Below are 22,825 nucleotides of genomic sequence, written 5' to 3' on the forward strand. Positions count from 1 at the left end.
TGGACATTTCCGAGTTTCCTGGTTGCAGTAGCCTACCGGGGGTGCTGTTTAACAAATGTTAAATTGTGAAAGCAAAATGTGTTTACATTCAGGACATAGAAACACAGTACACTGACACACACACACAGTTTCACAGCAAGATCTAAGTGAGCTTGACAGGTTTTTCTTTGTATTTAATTAAGTTGCATGTATTTGAGAATGTCTACATTGGTCAGTCAAAAATGGCTTTTTAATTTTGTCATGGAAATAAATGTATTTCCTATTACCAAGTCATCTATGGTTTCTATGCCTTTGTTTTTTCCCCCATGTGGGCCAATTTATCAGTTCATTCTGAAAAGCTATCCAAGGATTTTTCCATATGTGTGTGTTTTTAGAGGAGTGATATTGGTTCTAGTAGAATCTGTTTCATTTTCTTCCATATTGTTATAGTGTTATGAAGTTGTTCATGTTCTTAGCTTTATCGATTGAAAATAGACACGTGAAAATGTTCTGGGGATGTGCATGACATCTTCAATATGTACCCATTGTTCCTCTTTAGTGCATTTAACAATATGTCGCAAGGTAAAGCCTTTGGGGGGTGAGTTGATAAAGTCACAGGTTTGGAAAGTTAAAACCACCCAGATGTAAAACTTTGCTTTTTATTCTGTGAAGTTTATTTGCCCATATAAAGTCTGTTATGTCAAGTACACTTTTAAAATAATGTCTTAGGTAGGAAAAATAAATATAGAATATAGAAACTTTGGGAGCCATGCCATTCTAAAGAGGTTTATTCTACCTGTAAGATTTATGGGAATATTGTTCGATTTAATTAGATCTGCTTTCATGTTGAGTAATGGGATAAAATTATCTTTGTTTGTTGTCACTTATTAAGCATCCTAAATATTGAATATTTTTTGTGCTCCACTTACATGATCATTAGTTATAATTTTAATTTTTCCTATTGCCATTATTTCATTTTTTCCACCTTCATTTTATATGCTGAGATTTTAGAGCCTTCTGAAAATATGTTTAACAAGGGGGGCATTCAGTTATCAATATTTGTCAGGTATATCAGGAGATTGTCTGCAAATAATGTTAGTTTATTCATGTTTACCAATACTGATACCTGTTACGTTTGGTTCCTGTCTAATTCTTTCTGCAAGCAGTTCAATTGCCACTGCAAACAGGAGGGGTGAGAGAGGACATCCCTGTCTTGTCCCCCTTTCTAAAGCAAATGAATCAGATAATGTATTATTTGTGTATAGCTTAGCTTTAGGAAATTTATATAATATTTTTATAAAATCTATTATTTCAAATGTAAACTTGGTTTTGAATAGAAAAGGTAATTCAAGTCGGTTGAAAGCCTTTTCGGCATCAACAGCCATTATTGATAAATCTATATCTTGTTTTTTAGTGTATTGCATTATACTGAAACATGTTCTTGTATTTGTTTGTAAATGTCTATTTTTAACCAACCCTGATTGATTAAAATGTATCAACACTTTTGCCATTCTGTTGCTTTTGAGTTTTGTAATTATTTTATTGTCATAATTTATTACATTTATGCGTCTGTAATCTGCAGGGGACTCTCCGGATTTTCCTGGTTTTAATATAACTGAAATAACTGTATGATACATGGAACTTAGAACCACTGAATTGAGTGACGTGTGTTGTCATTTGAGTAACCCTCAATTAAAAACTGACTCAAATAAAATGATATGGGAAAGCCATCCATACCTGGTGCTTTTCTCCGTGCGAATGCTTCAACAGTGTCTCATATTTATTTTTGTGTGATTTCAAATTTGTGTGATTTTTTTTGTCTGCTGATAGTTGGTTCAGCGTTATTGAGTCTAAGAAGGCTGTATGATCAGTCAAACTGTTATTTAATTCTGATTTATGTAGATTTTCATAGAAGCTTTTAAATTGTTATTAATGGAGTTGTTGTTTCTAATTCAAGCATTTGTGTCCTTATCATTTAAAATTATAACTGGTTTGGCATTTATTCGTTTTGTGAGGGCTGCAAAATGTTTACCATGTTTATTTGCCATTAAATAGTATGATTCAGTTGAGTTTAACCTGTAGTTTTTGGCTCTCTTCAAAAGTAAAACATCATACTCCTGCTTAAGTTCAGAAGTTATATTTTCTTCTTTGCCTTGTAAAGATTTTTTATGGTATTATTCTAAGATAGTAATTTATTTAAAATGTTTCTTTCATTTTAATTTCAAACTCAGATTGAATTTTTGTATGAGATTATCATTCCCCTAATGTACGCCTTAAAGGTATCCAAAATTATTTAGGTGGTCGGCTATTCTCTGTCTTATATGTCTACATTTGTAATGGTAAAGGTCTTTATTTTTTTGTTTACGTATTTAATACATTTCAGGTCTTGAAGATGTGCTCTGTTCATTCTCCATATTCTGTCACTAAATGAATTTTTTATTGGTGTATGTCACGCCCTTTTTTTAATGTCTCTATTTTGGTTTGGTCAGGGTGTGATTTGGGTGGGCATTCTATGTTCATTTTTCTATGTTTTGGTATTTCTTTGTTTTGGCCGGGTATGTTTCTCAATCAGAGACAGCTGTCTATCGTTGTCTCTGATTGGGAACCATACTTAGGTAGCATTTTCCCACCTGTGTTTTGTGGGTAGTTATTTTCTGTTTAGTGTTTTCTGCACCTGACAGGACTGTTTCGGTTTCGTTTTGTTATTTTGTTCTCGTGTTCCGTTTAAATAAAAGTCATGAACACTTACCACGTCTTTTGTAGTTGGGAATAGTAATCTCTAGGTTTCCTGTAAAGATTTGTGGAGATAAACATTTTCAGTCTCTTTGGAGGTTCCTTGAATTGTACCTGTCGTGGTAATTTCCTGTATTACTCAATGATGAGAGAGCAAACCACACACAAGTCAGAGTTATATTATAAAGTCCATCTTTAATTATATATGAGCTTCACCATAGCCCTTTTTGACTCTCAGATCAATTCAGTGTCTATAAATGAATTCTCTGAGAGTGCTTACAAAACACTTCTTAGAATCTTTTATAGAAAAGATACACCCCTCGCCTCCAGCGACGGTCCCCAGTCCGGAGCCTCCAACGACGGTCCCCAGTCCGGAGTCTCCAGCGACGGCCCCCAGTCCGGAGCCTCCAACGACGGCCTCCAGTCCGGAGCCTCCAGCGTCGGTCTCCAGTCCAGGGCCCGCAACAAGGGTCCCCAGTCCGGGGCCCGCAACGAGGGTCCCCGCACCAGAGACACCACCAAAGTGGGGGGAGCCAGAGATGGAGGGGGGTCTACGTCCCGCACCAGAGCCGGAAGCCCACCCGGACCCTCCCCTTTAGAGTCAGGTTTTGCGGCCGGAGTCCACACCTTTGAGGGGGGGGGGGGGGGGGGGGTACTGTCACACCCTGGCCATAGAGGCTTTTATTCTCTATTTTGGTTAGGCCAGGGTGTGACTAGGGTGGGAATTCTAGTTTCTTTATTTCTATGTTTTCTATTTCTTTGTGTTTGGCCGGGTGTGGTTCTCAATCAGAGGCAGCTGTCTATCGTTGTCTCTGATTGGGAATCATACTTAGGCAGACTTTTTTCCTTTCGCATTTGTGGGTAGTTATCTTTGTTAGTGGCACTAATGCCCTGTTAAGCTTCACGGTCGTTTCTTTGTTTTCTTGTTTTGTTGGTGACATTTACTATAATAAAAGAAAATGTACGCTCACAACGCTGCACCTTGGTCCACTTCTTCCAACGGGCATGACACAGTTTTTCACAATTCCTGACATTTAATCCTAGTACACATTCCCTATCTTAGGTCAGTTAGGATCACCACTTTATTTTAAGAATGTGAAATGTCAATAATAGTAGAGAGAATGATTTATTTCAGCTTTTATTTCTTTCATCACATTCCTAGTGGGTCAGAAATGTACATACACTGAATTAGTATTTGCTAGCATTGCCTTTAAATTGTTTAACTTGGGTCAAATGTTTCAGGTAGCCTTCCACAAGCTTCCCACAATAAGTTGGGTGAATTTTGGCCCATTCCTCCTGACAGAGCTGGTGTAACTGAGTCGGGTTTATAGGCCTCCTTGCTCTGCCCACAAATGTTCTATAGGATTGAGGTCAGGGCTTTGTGATGCTTGGGGTCATTGTCCATTTGGAAGACCCATTTGCGACCAAGCTTCAACTTCCTGACTGAAGTCTTGATGTTACTTCAATATATCTACATAATTTTCCTGAAGCCATCTATTTTGTGAAGTGCACCAGTCCCTCCTGCAGCAAAGCACCCCCACAACATGATGCTGCCACCCCCGTGCTTCACGGTTTGGATGGTGTTCTTCGGCTTGCAAGCCTCCCCCTTTTTCCTCCAAACATAACAATGGTCATTTTGGCCAAACAGTTCTATTTTTGTTTTATCAGACCAGAGGACATTTCTCCAAAAAGTATGATCTTTGTCCCCATGTGCAGTTGCAAACCGTAGTCTGGCTTTTTTTATGGCGGTTTTGGAGCAGTGGCTTCTTCCTTGCTGAGTAACCTTTCAGATTATGGCGATATAATACTTGTTTTACTGTGTATATAGATACTTTGTACCTGCATCTTCACAAGGTCCTTTGTTGTTGTTCTGGGATTGATTTGCACTTTTCGCACCAAAGTAAATTCATCTCTAGGAGACAGAACGCATCTCCTTCCTGAGCGGTGTGATGGCTGCGTGGTCCCATGGTGTTTATACTTGCGTACTATTGTTTGTACAGATGAACGTGGTACCTTCAGGCGTTTGGAAATTGCTCCCAAGGATGAACCAGACTTGTGGAAGTCTACAAAAAAAATTCTGAGGTCTTGGCTGATTTCTTTTGATTTTCCCAAGATGTCAAGCAAAGAGGGACTGAGTTTGAAAGTAGGCCTTAAAATACATTCACAGGTATGCCTCCAATTGACTCAAATGATGTCAATTAACCTATCAGAAGCTTCTAAAGCCATTACATAATTTTCTGGAATTTTCCAAGCTGTTTAAATGCACAGTCAACTTAGTGCATGTAAACTTCTGACCCACTGGAATTGTGATACAGTCAATTATAAGTGAAATATTCTGTCTGTAAACAATTGTTAGAAAAATTACTTGTGTCATGCACAAAGTAGATGTCCTAACCGACTTGCCAGAACTATAGTTTTTTACAAGAAATGTGTGGAGTGGTTGAAAATGAGTTTTAATGACTCCAACCTAAGTGTATGTAAACTTCCGACTTCAAATGTACATGCTCTGTTTCCCCCTTCGAATTGTCTTATCAGTGTCTATGTAGCCCGTTATCAGCTACTTCTATCGTTAATTCATGGAGAAGAACCTTCACTTGGGGAAAGTACACTTAACAAAAATATCAAAGCAACATGTAAAGTGTTGGTCCCATGTTTCATGAACTGAAATAAAATTTCCCAGAAATGTTTCATACACACAAAAAGATTATTTCTCTCAAATGTTGTGAACAAATTTGTTTACACCCCTGTTAGTGAGCATTTCTCATTTGCCAAGACAATTCACCCACCTGACAAGAAGCTGATTAAACAGCATGGTCATTACACAGGTGCACATTGTGCTGGGAACAATAAAAGGCCACTAAAATGTGTAGTTTTGTCACACAACATAACACATTGCCACAGATATCTCAAGTTTTGAGGGAGAGTGCAATTGGCATGCTGACTGCAGGAATGTCCACCAGTGCTGTTGCCAGAGAAATTAATGTTAATTTCTCTACCATAAGCTGCTTCCAATATCGTTTAAGAGAATTTGGCAGTATGTCCAACCGGCCTTACAACCTCAGACCATGTGTAATCCCGCCAGCCCAGGACTATCCAGTTTCTTCACTTGCAGGATCGTCTGAGACCCGCCACCCATACAGTTGATGAAACTGTGGGTTTGCACAACCAAAGACTTTCTGCCCAATCTGTCAGAAACCGTCTCAGGGAAGCTCATCTGCATGCTCATCGTCTACACCAGGGTCTTGATCTGACCGCAGTTTGGTGTCGTAATCGACTTCAGTGGGCAAATGCTCAACTTCGATGGCCACTAGCACACTGGGGAAGTGTGCTCTTCCCGGTTGAATCCCAGTTTCAACTGTGCCGGGCAGATTGTGTTGTGTGGGTGAGTGGTTTGCTGATGTCAACGTTGTGAACAGAGTGCTCCATGGTGGCGTTGGTGTTGGTATGGGCAGGCATGGTATGGGCAGGCATAAGCTACGGACAATGAACGCAATTGCATTTTATCGATGGCAATTTAAATGCACAGAGATACCGGGATGAGGTCCTGAGGTCCATTGTCATGCCATTCATCCGCTGCAATCACCTCATGTGATGCACAGCTCCATGTCGCAAGGATCTGTACACAACTCCTGGAAGTAGAAAATGTCCCAGTTCTTCCATGGCCTGCATACTCACCAGACATGTCACCCATTGAGCATGTTTGGGATGCTCTGGATCGACATGTACTACTGCGTGTTCCAGTTCCAATATCCAGCAACTTCGCACAGCCATTGAAGAGGAATGGAACAACATTCCACAGTCCACAATCAACAGCCTGATCAACTCTATGCAAAGGAGATGTGTCGCGCTGCATGAGGTGGTCACACCAGATACTGACTGGTTTGCTGATCCACACCCCAAAGTATCTGTGACCAACAGATGCATATCGTGTTTCCAGTCATGTGGAATCCAGAGATTAGGGCTTAATGAATTTATTTCAATTGACTGATTGCCTTATATGAACTGCAACTCAGTAAAATCTTTGAAACTATTGTATGTTGCATTTATATTGTTGTTCAGTATAGTTTTAATCATGTTTTGAGGCTATATAGTGTTTGTTTACATTTACTTTGTTTACAAAAATTGGAGTAAAACAAGCTTATATTTTGGCTCTGATTGGGTACGACAGCTGAGCTAAGCTCATGAGGAATTTACAAGATATATTCTTCAAGAATCAAAGGGCATATATCATTAATTTATAAGATATATTCTTCAAGAATCAAAGGGTACATATCATTCATTTATAAGTCCAAAAATGGATGTACTGTAGCAACTGCAGATTGCCCGTTTGAGCCGATGTTTCTGGCCTTTTTACTTTTCATAATTCATTCACAAATTATTTTCCCAATTACTTGATATAGATACACCATATTCTGCGAAAATGTTTAATCATGACATATTAAGGAATGTATACAGAGCTGAAGCACTTAAATATAATTCACACTAGACCTATAGTATAAGTACTCTCAAGGAATCATTACACTTTCAAAATGCAATTTTACAATGCACAATTCTTTGTGAAGCGTTTCTTTCAAACTATTCCAAACCTCAGGTTATGCAGTCTTGAGCTACCTTTCAGAAGAGGAGCATCCTCACAAGAATGACTTTAATTACAAACTCACATTTGTGTCATAAGGCTTGTTTAGCTGTTTACTGTAGCTGCCTGTTGCTGAAGCTGTCAGCTAGTGCCCAGACTAATTCATAAGAGGCTCTTTGTCTATCTCAAAGAATGCATTGTATGGCGGGGGGACCGAGCGTCTGTTGTCCCTGGTCTACTTGAGAGGCTCAGCAGCGTCTGCGGTCACCTCAGGTGGAGTTTTGTTGGATATGGAGTAATAAAAGACTCGCATGCGCTCCTCCACCTTCACAAAGCCTGGCCGGTCCTCGTGTCTGAGAAGAGAAACGTCAGACACTTTAGATGTGATGCATCTACTTTTAAATGGGCAGCGGTGTGGCCTAGTAGCCTACTTCAAATGTGGTGTGAAAATGAATGGTTCTCTAGTTTCTCACTTACTTGTATGTCCAGCAGTCCTTCATCAGTGCATACATTCTATCTGGACATCCAGACGGACATTCCATCCGGCTCCCACTGGCAATGAAACTGATCACCTCCGGACCTTTCATTTTCTGATCATATTTGGTGAAGACCCAGATTAAGTTAATCTAGACAGTACTGTGTTGGAGGCTGTTACTTAAGCAATAAAGCACGAGGGGATGAGGTATATGGCCAAGGGCTGTTCTTCTGCATGACATAATACGGAGTGTCTGGATACAGCCCTTAGCAGTGCTTTATTGGTCATATACCACAAACCCCCGAGGTGCCTTATTGCTATTATAAACTGGTAACAAATGTAATTAGACCAGTATAAAGAAACGTTTTGTCATAGCCGTGGTATACGGTATGATATACCACGGCTTTCACCCAATCAGCATTCAGGGCTCGAACCACCCAGTTTATAATACAGTATAAACATTTAACTATATTGTGGTTATATGTCTTGCAGGTGCTGTACAGATTGTACCTTGTATGGTTTTCCTCCGTAAGAAAAGGCTTCCCACATGGTGACACCAAAGCTCCAGACATCACTCTTGCTGGAGAACTTGTGGAAGTTCATGCATTCTGGAGCATACCACTTCAGCGGCCATTTTCCTGCTGTGCGTGCCTATGTACCCATGCACGCACGCACACACACACATACCATACCACATGAATAATGTATAAAGAACTGCAGCATTTGACTATATAAAACAGACCAAGATTATAGCACATGACATGTGCAAGAGACTCCTACCTTGTAATAGTTGTCATCAGCACCCAAAGCCTTGGACAGACCAAAGTCACTGATCTTGGCAAACTGTTGGTTGACCAGAAGGACGTTGCGAGCTGCCAGGTCTCTGTGCACAAAGTTCTTCTCCTCCAGGTACTTCATTCCCATAGACACCTGGTGCATCAGCCCCACAATGTTCTCCACTGTGACCTTATCCCTGAGAGGTAAAAGGACAGAAAGGGAACTCAAATAAACCTTTTGGGAAATTACAGTATGTCATGGTATTGTTTGAGTATTAGTAGTGCTATCATTAATGGCATTTCCGTAACTCTCTATGATCAATGTCACTACTAAGAGAATAACATGCCTTATGAAACTGTATATATTGTACTACACGTGTGAAATAATTGGCCTTACTTATTGGTGAAGAGGAACTTGTTGAGTGGCCCAGCAGAAGCCATCTCCATCACCAGCATCAGGCACTCAGCCTGGCAGAGCCCCAGCATGCGGACGATGTAAGGGTTACTCAGCTGGTGCATGATCTCCGCCTCCCTCATCATCTCATCTTTCACCAGCTTCTCATTCTCACTCTTCAGCACCTTGATGGCCACATCAGTGTGGCCCCTGGAACCACACAGGAATTATTGGTGTTATGAACAAGGCCCCATGTTTTTCCTAATTATAGCCTATAACTGGGGTCCAGATTTTTTCCTGATCAGCTAATTTTGTCAGTAAAAATAATGAGAAACCTCTGACCTAAAAGGTAGTTATCAATTGTTATAAATGGCTCTAGGCTGACGTTATAGGTTCTAAACTCAGGATCTGATGTTCTGGTTTGATTCATCCAAAAAGCAGGTCACCCCCCTCTCACTTATTTGTCTTGAAGACTCCTTTCTTGACACAGCCAAAGTTTCCCGAGCCGAGCTCCACCTCGTCAATCATCAGCTGCTCCCTATTGATGAAGAACTTCTTCAGGTCATTGGGGTCATGGTAAGGGTTGACAAATTCACTGCAGTCCATGGGCAGCATCTGACGGTCTGTGGGGGGTGAAGTCTTGATTTCCTTGGAGCCCCCCAGAGGTACTGTAAGAAAAGGAAAAACCACAGACAATTGTCTTAAAGACAAACTTAGTGATTTGTGTATGTGTGGGTTTTGGGGGAAAGACCATGTGTGTCTGTTGTAATGTTATTAACCTACCTCCAGGTGGCGGTGTGTATCCATTTGTTCTGGGCCGCCTCTGAAAGAAATGTACTGTATTTAATAGTAATATAATAATAATAATAATAAGCCATTGAGCAGATGCCTCAATAAATACATTGGAAAGAAAGTATCTACCATGGAGAAATTAGAAAATGTTCTTGATACTCACCCCCGAGGGCACAACAGGAGTCTCTGAAAATGGATTTGAGAAATAAGAAAATTAATTCAATGGCATGAGGGACAAAGTTTAGTGAAACAATAAGAAGAATTTGATGATTGTCAACAAAATGTTGGTTAAGTACGTTTGGTGTTGTTGCGGTTCACACACGGTTCCCTCAGAACTGTCACTAGCCCATCAGGTTTCATCTTCAGATACTCAACCAGCTGCAGAAGGGAGGGAGAGTGGCAGGGAAAGATAATTATCTTTGTATTAAACATTAGGTAGCAGACATAATAAACTTGGACTCATTTGTTGGAGAAGAGAGAACAGCCTACCTGCCACACAGTGTCAAATTTGGTTCCCTCTGGCATGGAGTACTTCCCTGATTTGTCATGCAGGATCTGGTAATGGTAGGCCGTTTTTCCGTACATCAAAGAAAGGGCAAAGGTGCCAGACTCTTCCCTGTCTCTGACTCTGATTAATAAAAACCCAAATCAAACTATGTTGTGGGTGTTTTTAGAACCTTTGTGTAGTGTTTGACTAAAATGCATTTCATGACTCACAGGAACTTTCCATCTGGCTGTGCCCCGGAGTAGAGCCGCCTCTCCCCTTCCTGGCGAGGTATCTTGCTGTGGTACCAGGACATCCTCTCATGGGCGGTGGTGGCGATCAGCTTCTCCAGCTGTGGAGCCTGGCTGATGATAGCCTGCTCCATGGCCTCCCCCTGAACACAGACACAAAGTCAGACAGGAAACTACATCAGAGACAGTGTTTATGTGACTTCAGGCCCTGCTGCCTCTCCTGTGATAGTTGCTCTGGTTAACAGCGTCTGTGAAATTACTCAAATGTAATTTAGCCAACCCTCACCTCCAGGTTCCAGGTCTGTCGTACATACTCCCTCAGCATGTTGTCCCTCAGGTTATCAAAGACGCCTGCTCTGATGGGGTTGTCTGGGGAGCGCAGACAGGGCTTCCTCAGGGTGCACACCAGACCATCTGAATCCTTACTGTAAAACTCACAGAGCTCCGCTGGACCACAGTGGGGCTTTCCACCTGCAATACAGTAGGTGCTGTTGAGCTGTTTCTCCACAGAGTAGTGGTGGAAGTCCACGTTCCACACCAGGGAGACCACGTAGCCGCCCAGGCTCCGCAAACACTGGCGCAGCAGAAACAGCCCGTCGGCCATGCCTGCCAGCTTCAGGTGCTCCTCAGCCTCCAAACGACTGATACTGCCGTAGAAGAAAGGCAGCTCTGCCGCAGGGTCTGTCGCCATGTCTGTGTCTCCTCAGGCAGTACGAGGGAAGACTCCTCAGTTAAAAGGGTTGGAGATGGCTGGAGGCTCCTGGTTGAAGATCTATATAAGGAGAATGGAAAATAATCATGGATGACCACTAGTTAAAAAACAAAATTCAAATTACAGTATATGTGTTTTTCTAATTGAGGTTGTTGATGAGGTACAGTCTTCAGCCTTTATCATAACTCACATTGAGCCTCCATCTTATGGACCCAGATGAGTAACTGAGGTATGTGTGTGGTTGGGCTGTTCAGTGTGCAGTAATTGAGATAGGGAGTGTGTGTTTCTCTGCACCGGCACAGGCTGGTGTTAAGCGCAGCCACAACAGGAAGTTGACAACCGCCCCCATCCTCCTTCTCCAACCTCTCTTTAGTTTCTCACTCTTCCGTTGAGCAGGTGCTGCTGTTTCCAAAGCTTTTCAACACACTAGTGACTAATTTACATGAAGATTAAGGCAACATATAATTTTTAGATAAATGAAAATACAAAAACAAACAGATGTAAAGCCCCCAACTTGTGCTTTTAACTGACTATCAGGAAATGTAAAATAAACCAAGTGTAGACTACAGGTTAGTATCACAGCATTTTGTGTCTGTTCTACTGTGAGCTAGCTTTATTTGATAACAAGCGAGAAAAGCCTGTTGATGGGAAATACACAGACGAGTATCGTGATAACTTTCAAAACATGGATACCATGATACCATATCACACACAATTACAAAAAGGAGCTTGGTAGACAAAATAAAGATAGGCATTGAATCAGTTAACATAGTGATACTTTGATGTAGTTTTCTATTTGCGGTCGTCATATAACTTCCCCTTTATCTTTTCAATTGACACCCCCATTTTGGAAAAAGAAAGCTTTAGCTTAACATGCTTTCCAATCTGTTGGTGTGAGTCATAGGTTAGGGGGGTTTCCTTGGTTTGCTTTGCAGTTAATGACCTGCCAAAATTAAACTTAAGTTTATTACATGTTACACAATTATTACTAGCTCCTTATGGGAACTCTTCATGGACAAAATTTGATTTTTGTTTCAGCGATCTGAAGTCCTGTGCTTGGTGAAATGATTCTCTGAGGTGGGGGTATGTCAAAAGGGGAGATTGTAAGGACTATCACCTGAAGCTTGTGTCTATGCCTAAAAGTGTAGTGTGATTCAACCACAGTTTCCTGGGCGTACCTGTGACAGACTGCCCACATCCACGGCGGACACACAGACAGAGCCACAGAGAGCCGCAATGAGCCACAACGCACTTAGACTCCACCATGGCCTGAGAACTTCAAACCCCCCCCTCACCACACGGTTAAAGGACAGTGGTCTTTACATGTTGTGAATGGCTCAAACTGAACTGACTAGTGTTTAGTTTTATTTCCTGTATTTTTATCCTGGTATTATATGAGCTGAATTGAACAGCTAAAACCCTGAATGACAGAATAAAGTACTTGAAAGTAACCATAAAAGTCAGTTACCATGAAAATTGAAAGATGTTAAGCATCAAAACCAATGTCAGAGAAGAAGATGCATTGTCAACAAGAGAGTTGTTGACTAGGAAATGTCCACATTTTATTTTCTAGTTTCGTGAATTTATGAGTGAACACAGACAAAACCATAAAGGTCTCACCACTACTTAATAATTGGAGCATAAATACGCTGTTTGCTTTTGAACACCCCAATTCTCTTCCCTCATCTTGCTTTCCTTCCACCTCAGAACAGACATTAGGACCACATCGAAAACAGCTGTAGGTCTATACTCTCCAATGGAAGGCCATGTATTCTCATACTGTGCTTTGCCTGGAGGTTGGTTGTGGTTAACAGCTGAGCCAGTACAGGGCATACAGTTCCAGCCTCGGCAGGCTGAAGGCTGTAGCTTTAAAGAGTGGGGAGATAGCAACCCTCCTGTGTTCTGACTCACAGCTTTTCCAATGCAGGTACAAGTGGCTGTGAGCTCTACAGATGGAATGCCCTATCCACTGAGGATAGCATGGAGGGTCTTTGGTTTGGCTATAAGACATGACATTCATCAACTATTAACAGTTGACTCAGGGTTGCTAAATTAGTTCATTGGCTCATGGCCATGAACTGTAACAATAATAATGCATATTTGCCTTGTATTTAATATAATCATAGTAAGATAAAACAAAGTGTGGGTTATTATTTGTCTTTGAATTGGATTCAAATGATCATTCAAAACACTTTATATATCAGGAGGGGTATCGGTTTTGTAAGTTACGCTAACATAAACATTCCTAAATCATTACATTACTTTGGCTACAACATTTTTTAAATCAGGCGAACATCTAATAAGTTAGGCTTATCAAAACATGTCCAAATATATACAAGTGTTCAATGCAGCAATTCTTTATGTTGTTATAATTCTAGGCCTCTAGAACAGATAAACCACACCATGATGCTTAATAACGCCTACAGTGTTTTGTAGAAACAACCACACAAATAGGCCTACAAACATCAAGCGTAGGTCTACATTAAAATGATGGGAGGTCTCTAGTAAGAGGTTAATTTACAAATGAAGTCAGTGGGCCAGACTGCTACCTTATGAATTAATTACGTCAATGGAAAATCGAAGAGACTCCAATGCGCATATTTTTCCTATGGGCCTACGTAGAAGATTATTGTCGATTTCAAATAAAGCTTTTTGAATTTTGTTTCCTGCTTTTGTTTTATGAACATGCAACCTGCAAAGTGCTTACTGTTGCCTTGTTGGGTTTCTGACAGTGGCCCCGCATCCAACTATATTTAGCCAGTCGAGCTTAAGACCAAACCTAAGAGTATAATTAAGTATTTGTAAACCCTAACTCTTTCCCTGGAACGACAACGCATCAGTCTCAGTGATCTGGGTTGTGGCATCTCTGTAAAGAGTTGAGCTACACACGGGCCCAGAAGTCCTCAGATCCTCAGGACACTAGTTTAGCCAGTCATGTTTAAGCCAGGGACCTATCTCAACAGGCAAATCATGTTGTATTTTCTAGATATTCCATTGGTTCAACTGGATTACAGTAGGTCCGTAAACCTCACAGAAGGTTGGTCTGTCATCTAGACGAGAATGAGTCTCTTAAAAATAATATAAAAAGACAGCACCTTATTTTCATACAAAGCACAGTATTGGTAATCTATTTTGTAATAATTATCTGATTACATGTGCCAACAAGTCTCAAAATAAAATAGAAAGTTACAAGCAATAAACAACACACATAGAACCCTTGGGTGTGTCCACTTGAAAACCGTACCCCCTTTTGGCTTTCTATTCATATACACAATGAAAACAACTATTTATAAATATAATCTCTACTTTTGAAGCCACAGCTAGAATGTCTTTGCCACACTGTGGTGAACACATTTAGCATTTGTTACAGCATAAACTCTGCTAATAGAAACGTATTAACACTTAAATGTGTTCAAGGCACTGGTTACAAGGGAACAGACATTTCCAGAACAGTCTTTTATATATATCATTGATATAAATTCAGTCTAAAATATTGTATTAGTATACTTCAAAGTAGATTAAAGTAACAGCATTTCAACTTTAGATTTTTTCCATCTCCGAAAGACAAAAGCCTTGTTATATAAATATAAAAATATAATCCTATTTACTCTATTGCAAATAAGTATATAAAAAACACAGGACTGACTTAAGATGCACTCACCATAAACTATTTCACTGGAACCAAGGGAAGAGAAGTCAGAGCTAGACAGGTTGGCCTCAGAGAGAGAGTAGCTGAGTCTGGTGACAGAGCAGAGGCATCAGTGATAATGTGAGGGTGCAGGAAAACTATGTCGGTTGATCGATACAGTCCAGGAATCTTCAAAGAGAAACTAACCTACATCCTTACCTCAGCTACATGAAGTGACAGCAGTTCTCTATACAGCCATCTGAAACAGCAGCCCCAATCTTCTGTCTCCACCTGTAGCCTGCCACCACGACCTTCCAGCAGTGAGGCTATGACGGAGGTTTTAATGGTTAGATGGAACATTCAAATACAGTGCATTCGGAAAGTATTCAGACCCCTTGACTTTTTACACATTTTGTTAACGTTACAGCCTTATTCTAAAATTGATTAATTTGTTTTTTCCCTCATCAATCTACACGCAATACCCCATAATGATGAAGCAAAAATTGGTTTAGACATTTTTTCTAATTTATATTAAAAAAAAAGTGAAATATCACATTTACATAAGTATTCAGACCCTTTACTCAGTACTTTGTTGAAGCACCTTTGGCAGCGATTACAGCCTTGAGTCCTCTTGGGTATGACGCTACCAGCTTGAAACATCTGTATTTTGGGAGTTTCTCCCATTCTTCTCTGCAGATCCTCTCCAGCTCTGTCAGGTTGGATGGGGAGCGTCACTGCACAGCTATTTTCAGGTCTCTCCAGAGATTGTCGATCGGGTTCAAGTATGGGCTCTGGCTGGGCCACTCAAGGACATTCAGAGACTTGTCCCGAAGCCACTCCTGCATTGTCTTGGGTGTGTGCATAGTGTCGTTGTCCTGTTGGAAGGTGAACATTCACCCCAGTCTGAGGTCCTGAGCAGGTTTTCATCAAGGATCTCTCTGTACTTTGCGCAGTTCCTCTTTCCATCGATCCTGACTAGTCTTCCAGTCCCTGCTGCTGAAAAACATCCCCACAACATGATGCTGCCACCACCGTTCTTCACCGTAGGGCTGGTGCCAGGTTTCCTCCAGACGTGATGCTTGGCATTCAGGCCAAAGAGTTCAATCTTGGTTTCATCAGACCACAGAATCTTGTTTCTCATGGTCTGAGAGTCCTTTAGGTGCCTTTTGGCAAAATCCAACCGGGCTGTCATGTGCCTTTTACTGAGGAGTGGCTTCCTTCTGGCCACTCTACCATAAAGGCCTGATTGATGGAGTGCTGCAGAGATGGTTGTCCATCTGGAAGGTTCTCCCATTTCCACAGAGGAACTTTGGTGCTCTGTCAGAGTGACCATCGGGTTCCTGGTCACCTCCCGGCACACTGCCCAGGATTGCTCAGTTTGGCCGGGCGGCCAGCTCCAGGAAGAGTCTTCGTGGTTCCAAACTTCTTCCATTTAAGAATGATGGAGGCCACTGTGTTCTTGGGGATCTTCAATGCAGCCGAAATGTTTTGCTACCCTTCCCCAGATCTGTGCCCCGACACAATCCTTTCTTGGAGCTCTTGGCGCTCTGCTGCTGGTGATTCTCTGATCCACCTCTACGCAGATGACATCATTCTGTATACTTCTGGCCCTTCTTTGGACACTGTGTTAACAAACCTCCAGACGAGCTTCAATGCCATACAACACTCCTTCCGTGGCCTCCAACTGCTCTTAAATGCAAGTCAAACTAAATGCATGCTCTTCAACCGATCGCTGCCTGCACCCGCCCGTCTAGCATCACTACTCTGGACGGTTCTGACCTAGAATATGTGGACAACTACAAATACATAGGTGTCTGGTTAGACTGTAAACTCTCCTTCCAGACTCACATTAAGCATCTCCAATCCAAAATTAAATCTAGAATCGGCTTCCTATTCCACAACAAAGCATCCTTCACTCATGCTGCCAAACATACCCTCGTATAACTGACCATCCTACCGATCCTTGACTTCGGCGATGTAATTTACAAAATAGCCTCCAACACTCTACTCAGCAAATTCAATGCAGTCTATCACAGTGCCATCCGTTTTGTCACCAAAGCCCCATATATTACCCACCACTGCGACCTGTATGCTCTCGTTGGCTGGCCCTCACTTACATATTCGTTGCCAAACCCACTGGCTCCAGGTCATCTATAAGTCTTTGCTAGGTAAAGCCCCGCCTAATCTCAGCTCACTGGTCACCATAGCAGCACCCACCCATAGCAGGTATATTTCACTGGTCATCCCCAAAGCCAACTCCCCTTTGGCCGCCTTTCCTTCCAGTTCTCTGCTGCCAATGACTGGAACAAATGGCAAAAATCACTGAAGCTGGAGTCTTATATCTCTCTCACTAACTTTAAGCATCAGCTGTCAGAGCAGCTTATCTGTACACAGCCCATCTGTAAATAGCCCACCCAACTACCTCATCCCCATATTGTTATTTATTGTTTTGCTCTTTTGCACCCCAGTATCTCTACTTGCACATTCATCTTCTGCCCTATCCATCACTCCATTGTTTAATTGCTAAATTGTAATTATTTCGCCACTATGGCCTATTTCTTGCCTTACTTCCTAATCTTACTACATTTGCACACACTGTATTTAGATTTTTCGATTGTGTTATTAACTATACGTTCGTTTATCCCATGTGCAACTCTGTGTTGTTTGTGTCGCACTGCTTTGCTTTATCTTGACCAGGTAGCAGTTGTAAATGAGAACTTGTTCTCAACTGGCCTACCTGGTTAAATAAAGGTGAAATAAATAAATACAATTTTTAAAATTCCTTCGACCTCATGACTTGGTTTTTGCTCTGACATGCATTGCCAACTGTGGGACCTTATATAGACAGGTGTGTGCCTTTCCAAATCATGTCCAGTCAATTGAATTTACCACATGTTTCAAGTTGTAGAAACATCTCAAGAATGATCAATGGAAACAGGATGCACCTGAGCTCAATTTCGAGTCTCATAGCAAAAGGTCTGAATAGTTATGTAAATAAGGTATTTCTGTTTTGTTTTTTTGCCTTGTTTTCGCTTTGTCATTATGTCGTATTGTGTGTAGATTGATGAGGGAAAATGTGGAAAATGTAAAGGGGTCTGAATGCTTTCCGAATGCACTGTATGTTGGAGGCCACATTTCAAAACAGGGCCAATGCATTGCCTACCATACTTTACAAAATAAAGTTTGAAGAAGGCCATGCTCAAAATCAACTACAGAGGGCGGTCTGGATTAAAGGAGACGTTCACTATATTTGAACCAAATCTCTATTTTTGATGTTAATGGCATTATTATAGAAGTGCCTAGATCTTTGTGAACTTAATTGTTTTTGAGAAACTTACCCTACCAGTGATATACTCCTCATGCTTGTTCTGCAGTTGCACAGAAAAACATGAACAAAGGCTCCAAAAACACCCAAATACTTCCTTTTAGAAATTACAACGCAACCAGTTTAGTGATGCAGGTCTTTAGATGTTGTCCACATGAAATTGTGTCACTCTGACTTTATCCGTAATGCTATGATCCACTCTGTGCAAATCAAATGTTTTCCCCTACCAGCTGTGCAGCGAAATGGAATAAAACATTGCAGATAAATTTACATTGCGGATACATTTACAATTCAGATATTTTTCATATTTTGCATTACATTGCAGATCAAATATACATTGCAGATAAATGTACATTGAAAATAGAGATTTGGTTAAAATAAAGTGAACTTCTACTTTAACTATTCAGGTAACTACACTGTCATCATAATAACCCACTGGTACTACTAGGTCAAATAGAACCTACTACAGCAACGTCTCCACACCAGACCTGACAGTGCAACCTCATTCTGGGTATGCCTGCATTAGTCATGTAAATGCCATAGGCCTATTTTGGGTAAAGTCGTAGTTGATGAGTACTCCGATTAAAACATATCCTTTTTAGCTAATCGGAGTTTCTGCAGTGTTTAATCTGTGAATGTTCTATAGCAAACTGCACCAGTGAAAACGAAGAAGTGAGTTCGAAAAATCTGAAAGTAGGAAATCCTACATATTATAGAATGTTTTTCACAAAATGAATTTGGCTTATCAAAAATAGCGTTGTCTTTGATAAAACGTTTAATTTTATTAAAATTCCCATGAGAACCAGCCTCTCTCCCGTCTCTTAAACCAGGTTATTATGGAAGTCGCTTTTCTTGCAAGCATGATGTATAGCTGAACTTTTTCATCGAAATATCATATTGTAAACGTCCATTGGAACAAAATGTATGTCTTTATATGTTGTTGCATAAGTTTGGTTGTAGTTGTGTTATAAACATCACATTGGGCCCCCTCTGTTTTCTGTAGCCAAAAACCTTTGGTGTAGCTCCTCCGTGCGTATAGACGCTACCATTACCATTTTCACTTCCTGGTCTAGTACGCAGAAGTGAGAGCGAGCGAACGAGCAGGCATCCACCGCGTCGCTTTGGCAGTGGGACCCTGGGAGCAGGAGAGGTCCACTCATCTACGATCCTCGGCTCAATACAGACATAACTTTTCAAGGCAACTGACACGTCTTAAAGGAGAACAGGAGAAAGACATCGTAAACCCTGAGAGGCAACCATAGTGAACCTGGACAGGGATATGAAAAAGGTACTGGACTCTCATTTTTAAACTTATTTTAAACGCATCTTTCGTTAACCTATTGTGCACTTCTCTGTAGGCTGAATTATGAGAGCACAGTCCATTCCGCAAAAATGCTTGACGACTTCTTTAGAAGTCTTCCATATCGATTTTACAGCTATTTAAAGTAATTTTTCACAACTCGAAAATGACCATGGAATTATCAGGTAGAGTCAGACCATGATATTTTGTGATCGGGTTGATTTCTCAGTAAAGTAGAATATTTTGAATTGTATATTAACACCATTGTCGTTGTCATTTCTTTGTTTAATTGCGTTGAGTTTAATGAAGAAACTGTCATGGATCCAAAACACTTTCCCCATATAGTTGAGTGAAATGGATACTGTTATTTGAAAAGCTGAACCCATAGGTTGTGGGCGATGAGAGATGGTGCTGGTCTGATGCCTGGGAGCAGTAGCATGTAGTGTCAAATGGCACATGCCCATAGTCTTATGAGGGTTTCTGACGGGCGAGGGAGCAAGCAATGCTCCTGCAAGAGTTGGAGAAAGAATAGGCAGAAGTGGATTCTTCAAGACATCAGTGAACTACTGCACTGTTTAAAAGTCTTTGATGAATATTTGTGTGTTTGGGTGATATCTGTCTGTCTGTCACTCTCTCTGTCTCTCTCTCATACACATGCACACACACACCTCAAACAAATATTTTACAAAAAAAACACAAATCAAGTACCTTGAAGGAGTTGCATAGTGATTCATTGAACATTGAACATAGAGTTGTATATCTGGTACAAGCAGTCCATACAGATACCCCCCCCCCCCCCCCCCATAGTGCTCTTCTTCCTCAGCCAATGATCAGATTTATGAGACTGACCCAGAAGTGAACTAGTGCTGACATTAGGCTTGTGGCATCTTTTGTAACAAAATCCAATGATGGTGTTGCTTGGTTAAATAAAAAAATGTATGGAAAGGATTTGTGTCACAAAACGTATCGATGTTTTGGTCATATTGTGAATGCCTTTCACATCCAGTAGCTTCACCATGGTAGGGCTGCCCAGTGTTTGAGCTGCATGTGAGGTTCCTAGGTCTCTCTCAACTGACTGAGGAGAATGGACAAATCTGTAGTCTGTCTTTGTCTGTGAGTATGTAGCATGAGAAATATGAAACTCAAGAACTCAATGCTTAAACTGCCTCTCTTCTGTACGGTCTAGAGTTGCTGACTGACTCAGCTCACCTGAAGCCAGCTCTCAGAAAATATTGTCTTAGACTACGGCTCATTTTCAGAGTGCGCATCCTTGGCTGTCTGACAAGCCAAATTGTTTATGTTCACACTTTTCATCTCCAGATAGTTTTTTTTTTTGGGGGGGGGGGGGGATTGAAGGAGGAATGCCACTAGTGTTTAGACTCAGATCCCTTACTTTATTCTCCCTATTATTTGTATCACCTCATCTGTTGTTTGTTGTGGAAGGCTTAACATGGAGGAGTCATGTGAATTGAGCTTGCTTTTCGAAGCCACTTCTGAGGGAATGACTGCTGTCAGGGTGATACAAGTATCTAGGCTATGTGTTGCATGAGCTCCCAGTTTTCACTTAGTGTTGATGTGTTTACAGTATAGTGAAGAGGCGAGGCCACACTCTCCCCTACTTGAATATAACTCAGAAATTACATACTATGAGGGAGTGATGAGTCAGTCTGACATCAGAAAGGAGAGAGGGGGGGAGTGGACAATCATAGTGGTTTCTTCAGAGGAGCACAGTGAGGGTGGTGTTAGGAGCTGAGCAGGGGACACTTAGCATCTGCGATTCTTAGAGAGACTGAGAGCCTTTACATTGAGCGTGTCATATGGGTTTGTTTAGTATTTTAAATTCTGTCTGGACGCTTCCTGGCAGCATCACTATAGATAGTCTGCAAAAACATACTTGTCACTGCCTTTTCCAATGCAGTAGATATGTTGAAAAGCTTAACACATCAATATTATCTTTCTGAAAGGAAAACTGTTGCAAAACAGACCCCCAAAGACAAATGACAAAATCACTTTCAAAGAGATTGTGAAAATCCCCATTCAACCAAATTGTTGTTATGTTTCCTAACTGAGCAAGGATTTAATTAGTGTAGCGAGAACTTGAAGACAGTCAGTAAAGCTTTTAAGTAGCCTTGTTTTAAAACACAAAGGCAATCATAGGGGTTCCGATTAATAAGTAAACAAGATGAGAAATAGTTTTAATGGACACATTTGATATATTGCTGCAAGTGTAATAACCCCACAATAGAATTAGACTCCAACAAGAAGTAATGAAAATAAAAGAGCGTTTGGCCAAGCAGGAAATTAGTGAAAAAAGCCTGGAGGGAGGGGTCGGAAGGGGCGAAGAGAGGGAGCAAGGGAGGGCTGTGGAGATGGAGAGAGGAGAGGGGTTTACAGTTGCTCCACATTTAAGTTGGAACACAAAGCCCCCTTAGTGTTTTAGGACTGTATTATACCATGAACTGCTGCACTGCTGCACTGGGACTCAGGGAACCAGAGGCACATTAAGCTTACATCTATCTATCCCACCTACTTCTCTGTGTCGGCTAACCCCCTCCTCTCTCTCACACACACACACTTTTTTTTACTAGCCTTGTGGGGATCAAATAATTCATTTTCATTCAAAATCATATTTTCCCTAACCATTAACCTAACCCCTAACTCCTAACCCCTAACCCCTAACTCCTAACCCTAACACCTAACCCTAAAATAGCTTTCCTTGTTTTACTATCCTTGTGAGGGCTTCTGGTCCCAGCAAGGATAGTAAAACCAAACACACATACACACACACACAAATACAAATACACACCTACACATACAAATACAAACACACACCTACACGTATTCATAACCAGTGTGTTGGTATTCAAGAATGGCTCTCCCAGCTGGACTGAACAGCACACTCTCTCCCATCTCTCTTTCAGCCCCTTGAGCTTTGAATTCCCTGTTAGTAATTTTTTTGTCAGGAGGCAAGCAACTTGTTCCCTCACGCTCGTCACCAAATAATTTCCCATCTGCTTCCGATTACCTTTGCCTACAGTTGGTTTGCCGCCAGCCATCCCATCTGAGCCAGTGTGTCTGCTCTCTGTTCTTTACTCAGACACACTGAGAGAGCGATAGAGGGGGAATGGAGGAAGGGAGGTGGGCAGTGTGGCAGGGAACGGTATCAAAGATTGGGTTTGGGCCTCTCAATGACATTGCCAAAAAGGCTTAGGAACAAAAGTCACAATGTTACTGTAAATAGGACTCCTCTTCATCCAGGCTTTTAACTCCTCTGTACACTTCAAAGTGCAATGGCGAAAAGGAAATCTTCAGTGTTTTAATGTAATAATAACCAATGTTGCTTTTTCAAAGGCCATTTTGATCTCCCAACAAAAGCCTGATCTATGGCTAATGGCCTATT

The 22,825-nt window shown here is 41.2% G+C and overlaps 2 protein-coding genes across 3 annotated transcripts in view; one reads left to right on the forward strand and one right to left on the reverse strand.

The window, feature by feature from the left end:
- Window positions 1–7,059: 7,059 nt before the first annotated feature.
- On the reverse strand, window positions 7,060–15,120 carry LOC129855574 (tyrosine-protein kinase ZAP-70-like). 2 transcript variants are annotated; one of them, XM_055923380.1, is made up of 14 exons: window positions 15,020–15,120; window positions 14,834–14,910; window positions 10,747–11,232; window positions 10,443–10,603; window positions 10,215–10,353; window positions 10,022–10,103; window positions 9,889–9,911; window positions 9,717–9,756; window positions 9,391–9,601; window positions 8,937–9,143; window positions 8,544–8,736; window positions 8,274–8,414; window positions 7,766–7,878; window positions 7,060–7,641 (listed from the first exon to the last, which is right to left on the reverse strand). In XM_055923380.1, the coding sequence occupies exons 3-14, from the start codon at window positions 11,149–11,151 to the stop codon at window positions 7,524–7,526; spliced, it is 1,833 nt and encodes a 610-aa protein (XP_055779355.1). In that variant the 5' UTR covers window positions 11,152–11,232; window positions 14,834–14,910; window positions 15,020–15,120; the 3' UTR covers window positions 7,060–7,523. The 2 variants fall into 2 exon arrangements, with proteins under 2 accessions (XP_055779355.1, XP_055779356.1); XM_055923381.1 differs by lacking the exons at window positions 14,834–14,910; window positions 15,020–15,120 and adding an exon at window positions 11,363–11,441.
- Window positions 15,121–19,202: 4,082 nt separating this feature from the next.
- LOC129855576 (A disintegrin and metalloproteinase with thrombospondin motifs 10-like) overlaps window positions 19,203–22,825 on the forward strand; it is a 57,964-nt gene continuing 54,341 nt past the window's right edge. Inside the window, exon 1 of the mRNA XM_055923385.1 lies at window positions 19,203–19,413. The gene's annotated coding sequence lies outside the window, so the exon portion shown is untranslated. The remainder of the gene's footprint in view (window positions 19,414–22,825) is intronic.

The sequence above is a fragment of the Salvelinus fontinalis genome, chromosome 5, assembly GCF_029448725.1.
Source record: "Salvelinus fontinalis isolate EN_2023a chromosome 5, ASM2944872v1, whole genome shotgun sequence".
Classification (NCBI taxonomy): domain Eukaryota; kingdom Metazoa; phylum Chordata; class Actinopteri; order Salmoniformes; family Salmonidae; genus Salvelinus; species Salvelinus fontinalis.